At 30.4% G+C, this 5016-nt stretch overlaps 2 protein-coding genes across 2 annotated transcripts; one reads left to right on the forward strand and one right to left on the reverse strand.

Moving 5' to 3' along the window:
- Positions 1 to 386: 386 nt before the first annotated feature.
- LOC100574414 (putative nuclease HARBI1) lies at positions 387 to 1762 on the forward strand. Its single transcript, XM_008182481.1, has 3 exons — positions 387 to 457; positions 775 to 936; positions 1051 to 1762. The coding sequence occupies exons 1-3, from the start codon at positions 387 to 389 to the stop codon at positions 1760 to 1762; spliced, it is 945 nt and encodes a 314-aa protein (XP_008180703.1).
- A 167-nt stretch (positions 1763 to 1929) lies between these two features.
- On the reverse strand, positions 1930 to 4866 carry LOC103308681. Its single transcript, XM_008182482.1, has 5 exons — positions 4669 to 4866; positions 4097 to 4301; positions 3864 to 3994; positions 3371 to 3734; positions 1930 to 1943 (listed from the first exon to the last, which is right to left on the reverse strand). The coding sequence occupies exons 1-5, from the start codon at positions 4864 to 4866 to the stop codon at positions 1930 to 1932; spliced, it is 912 nt and encodes a 303-aa protein (XP_008180704.1).
- Positions 4867 to 5016: the final 150 nt, after the last annotated feature.

Below are 5016 nucleotides of genomic sequence, written 5' to 3' on the forward strand. Positions count from 1 at the left end.
TAAGTGATGTGTCTCCGTAAAGTGTCCGTAAAATAACTATTTTACGGGTCGGATTTCTAACCGGCAGAATTCTGTCGGTAATCATTCCGTTAAACCCCAATCTTCCGGTAATGTTTTTTTATCAATACAAACAATGATAATATTTATAATTATAATGTATTATAATATTATAATATATATAAAAATTATAATGTATTATTATAACCAAATCGTATATATCGTATATAGTATTTGTTATAACATATCCGTATATATTTTATTTGTTTTTGTGCAATACAGCTCTAACGAGTAACGATCTGCGAATAATGTGAAGTTTTTTTGTTATATAATTACTATTATTATAATAGTATAATTTTTACTTTATGGTGCTCATAATAATATAAAATATGTCTCGAGGTGTTCATAATGCGTTATTAATTACCGAAGATAGCGATTCGTCCGATTTTGAAGAAGAAATGTCAGCGTTTAATGTGTGTGTTAAAAATTAAAACATTTAACCCACGCATTGATTATTTTAACTTGTTAAATGAAAATGAATTTGTTAGACGATTTCGTTTAAAAAAAATCAACTGTTGATAAAGTTTTAAACGAAATAGTGGATCAACTAAAATATTCAACTGACAGGTACGTTGACCAACCTATTTACTTCCCTAATCAAGATATTACTTTTTAACTTTTTAACTGTACATTATTGTTGTATAAGTAGGTGTTAGCAAACAAGTTCTCATTTTTCTCAATTATATTTTACAATGTTTTTTTTTTTTTTTTTTTCAGAAATAATTCTATAGCTCCAATGACACAGTTGCTCATCACTTTAAGGTTTTATGCTACTGGGAATTTTTTAATCACAGTTGGTGACTTTGGTGGTATTAGTGTAGCATCTGCTGGAAAAATTGTTAAAAGAGTCAGTTATGCACTAGCTTTTTTAAGTAGTAGGTGAGTTATGTTAAATATAGGTAACACTTGCAACATTTTAGGCTTTAGCAACACCTGCTATAACAGTCTGGTCATGACGATGGTAATATGTATACTTACCATTTGTTTCTATAGGTATATCAGATTACCAGAAACGCCTGAAGAGAAAATGGAGCTGAAGGTACAATTTTATGGTTTGGCTCGGTTTCCAAAAGTTATAGGGGCAATAGATTGCACCCACATAAAATTACAGTGTCCATCAAAAGAGTATGGTGAACTATACCGCAATAGAAAAGGGTATTTTTCGCTAAACGTCCAAGCATTGGTCAATGCCAATCTAGAATTTATGGATGTAGTTGTTCGTTGGCCAGGTTCAGCACACGATAGCAATATTTTTGCAAATAGTAGGCTAAAGGCACGAATAGAGCTTCCAGAGTTCTCCGACTGCATAATTCTGGGAGACTCAGGCTATGCACTTTCACATTATTTGCTAACTCCTTTGGCACGTACCACCACAAATGCAGAAAGGTTGTATAATGAGTCACAAATTAGGACTCGTAATGTGGTAGAGCGCTCATTTGGAGTCTGGAAACGCAGGTTTCCAGTACTGTTTTTTGGACTTCGTTTAAAAATGGAGACAACGATGGCAGTCATTCAGGCATGTGCAGTATTACATAATATGGCACGATTACAAAATGATCCACAACCACCAGATGATAAAGAAAATATTAAACAACTTTTAAGTGCTGAAATATCAGAAATAGAAGCAGCAACACAGCCACAAATTAACAGTCCAGCACAAGCTTTAAGAACTGCACTTATAATGGAACATTTTTCTGTTTTGTGATGTATATTATTCTGTAATTTTGTTATATACCTAATATGGAGAAAATGTAAATAAATAAAATATAATAACACTGTTCATTTATTAATATAAATTAGATTACTTTACATAGCCATCACTTTACACTTCCATCTTTCATTCATCATTAACATTATTTCTACTTTCTTCTATTAATCTTTAGATCCTGCATAATTTATACAAATGCAGTATTAAATATAAGAAAACTATTAACATAATAATCCTGAGGTACCAGAAACAAGGATATTTTACACATTGTTTATTGAGATATAATTCTTTGCTCCCGGGTAGAAAGGGCTTAAGTCAATTTTTCACAAAAAAATGGTTTCCCACAGATGTAAAGCTTAATTTTTGCTGATTTTTTTGGTATATTTGGCATAAGTCAGTGACGAATATTACTCATATCATTTAAGAAATAAATAGGGCATATCTAGACATAACCGTTTCTACGTTTGGTAGAAAAGGCGTGTGATGACTTATGCCTGGATAAAAAGACATAAGTCAAAATAAGTGAAATCCAAAAGACTTAAATCGTGGACAAATATAGAGCTTAAGTCAGAAGAAGTGAAATCAAAAGGGCATAACTACAGTTATCTCGTTAAAATATATTTCTAGTAACAAGAATTGTAATTGTTACATGCAAGAATGTAATATATACAATATAAAAATATCTTAAATATATATGGATATAATGGACTTACAAGTAGGAATTTTCAAACTTTTATACTGCTGTCGCAAAAAGTTGGTAAAATGGACTTAAGTCCTTTTTCCCCGTGGCCAAAGATATAGATCAAGATAATACAATAATAAACAATACCTAACCATAATATTTACAAATATGCATATGATATAATTTCATTGATTTAAAGCCCAAAAAAAGTGACTTAAATGAGTTACACAGTAGAAAATAAAGGAAAATCAGTAAGTTAGGGTTTTTAGATGAGTTTTTGGTGTTAGTAAGTATCTCATTTTATGGTATTTAACAAGCAGGTACAGTTTTTCTTAACATTATTAACTTGATATAATATAATAATACAATATAATATAATACATATTACATAACAATAATAATATACAATATAATAATTAGGAGTCAAAGATTCGTTCAATTTTTTTATAATATATTATACAAGATGTCTAGATTATATTAAAGAGGACGCTACACCAGCATGCTGTCTCCGTCTTTCAAATGTACAACATAGCAAAATCTATTTTGGCGCGAGAAAGAACCAAGAAAACTACAATAATAACTAAGAAACAAAATTTTCACCATATTAAAAGGAAAACTTTAGCTGTGAAATATCGTTTTTATTTTTTCGATATTAGAACTACAAAAAAAGTTATTGAAGGTTTTGCTATGTTTTACATATGAAGACGGAGATAACACATGCGGGTGTAGCGTCCTCTTAATAATAATATATCCCCCCTTGAACTTATTAAAAAGGTGGAGAGTCTAACACTTGCTAAGGTCACTATAGTAAATGCAAAATAACTAAAGTGTGAGACAAAGACAACACATGTAGGTGTGTAAGAGCATTTTTTAAATGTTAATACATTTTTAATTCATAATATTAATATATAAATTATATTTACTTTTTTTAAGGTCATTGATTTCAAGCTGTAATTTTTCAATCACCAGTTTATTTTTAATTTTCTCCAACATTTGCTTTTCTTTAGCTTGTAATTGCTCAGCATCATGCTTCTCCTGAGCTCTCCTATCTTCATTTTGGAAGTATTTTTTTTGTTCATTAATTAACTCTAGCTTCCCTAAAGAGTACTGTTTTACACTTTCCCCTAACGTAGTTTTTATGGTTTTTTTTGATGAAAGAGGGGTTAGCAACTCAGTACTTTTTGGTTGTGTTAGTAGTTCAGGATTCCACTTGGTCCACGAAGGTTGAACTGGTAAATCTTCCACAAGTACTGCAACACTTGGCATATCCATTTCATCATCCGATCCCTAGTTAAAACATGCAAAAATAAATAAATAATAAAATTGTAAAACAGCTACATTCTCATAAGGTTGTTCTAAATTAGATATAAATTATTTTTATTGGTTTACTTATCAAATACTATAGCATAAACTAACCATATGCACTTGTATATATTCCATGTTGCTACTCATGTCCAACTCCATTTCACCACCATCTTTGACTACTATAACATTATCCTCACCATCATCAATATTTCCTATCATTTCAGGATTAATTAATGATTTCCCTTAAATAAACACCAATGTTATTAGAATATAATTAGTGTACAGAAAACTAGAATATATAACATATTATATAGATATTGTAACAAAAAACATATAGAGGTTACCTGGTTTATCTCCGTCAAAAGGATTGTGTAACCCTACAGCTGACACCCCTAAAACTGCAAGCATCATATTATGCGAAGCTGAGGTCTTGACAGAACAACTTGTACTTGCTCCACCTCCTGTTTGGAAGATATTTTTCTTTCTGTCCGACTCAACTTTTTTGGTTTTTCTTTTCAAATTTTCATACTTATCTTTCAGATTTTGTACCTATTTTATAATAAAACTAGTAATTACATACTACATAATTGTCAAAAATACATATATCAGGCCATTTTTTAATGATATTTTTTATGTCTAAATGGACACACAGTTAAGTCCAATCGACAACCGGTAGATTAAGATTTTACTTACATTGTGTCCACTAGAATATGTATAATGTAAAAATACACAACATTCCATTCTTATTTATTTAAACCATAATTTTTATTATTATACCTATAGTTTACAATTTATTATTTTTACCTTAAGAACCTAGCATAAAGGTACCTACCTAAATATTTTGATTATGGACACACAGTGGTTATTCACTAAAAAAAATGGCCTGCAATGTATGATATAATTAATTCCTACTTACGTCTCTAACTTTGCCTGTTGAGGCAATAAACTGTTTTTGGATTTGACTCCATGCCTCGGTTTTGGCTCCCCAAACATCGTGATCGGATTTTCTGCATTCCAAAACGGTCGCGTGCTTAACAGCCAACGCCACCAACGTATTCTCTTCGCCGGGAGTAAAATTAGTACAACGCGGTCGTTTGGGTGTAGTTTTCGGCATTTTTAAAATAAGAAATGAGTAACCACTAACCGCCAACAGAAGTAACAAAAAAGTCACAAATGTTATTAGGTACCTTGTTATTTACGTTAAATATAAAATTAATAAATAAATAAATTGATAAAATTGATAATCATAATATGATACACAAAA

This window comes from Acyrthosiphon pisum, chromosome X (assembly GCF_005508785.2).
Source record: "Acyrthosiphon pisum isolate AL4f chromosome X, pea_aphid_22Mar2018_4r6ur, whole genome shotgun sequence".
Classification (NCBI taxonomy): domain Eukaryota; kingdom Metazoa; phylum Arthropoda; class Insecta; order Hemiptera; family Aphididae; genus Acyrthosiphon; species Acyrthosiphon pisum.

Excerpts from the sequence above, each read along its gene's own strand:
- LOC100574414 (XM_008182481.1), top strand. The coding sequence starts at position 387 with ATGTCTCGAGGTGTTCATAATGCGTTATTAATTACCGAAGATAGCGAT. Across the intron at positions 458-774 it reads TCCGATTTTGAAGAAGAAAT|AAATAATTCTATAGCTCCAA; the intron begins GTCAGCGTTTAA and ends TTTTTTTTTCAG. Across the intron at positions 937-1,050 it reads CTAGCTTTTTTAAGTAGTAG|GTATATCAGATTACCAGAAA; the intron begins GTGAGTTATGTT and ends TTGTTTCTATAG.
- LOC103308681 (XM_008182482.1), bottom strand. The coding sequence starts at position 4,866 with ATGCCGAAAACTACACCCAAACGACCGCGTTGTACTAATTTTACTCCC. Across the intron at positions 4,302-4,668 it reads CAACAGGCAAAGTTAGAGAC|GTACAAAATCTGAAAGATAA; the intron begins GTAAGTAGGAAT and ends ATTATAAAATAG. Across the intron at positions 3,735-3,863 it reads AATATATACAAGTGCATATG|GGATCGGATGATGAAATGGA; the intron begins GTTAGTTTATGC and ends TGTTTTAACTAG.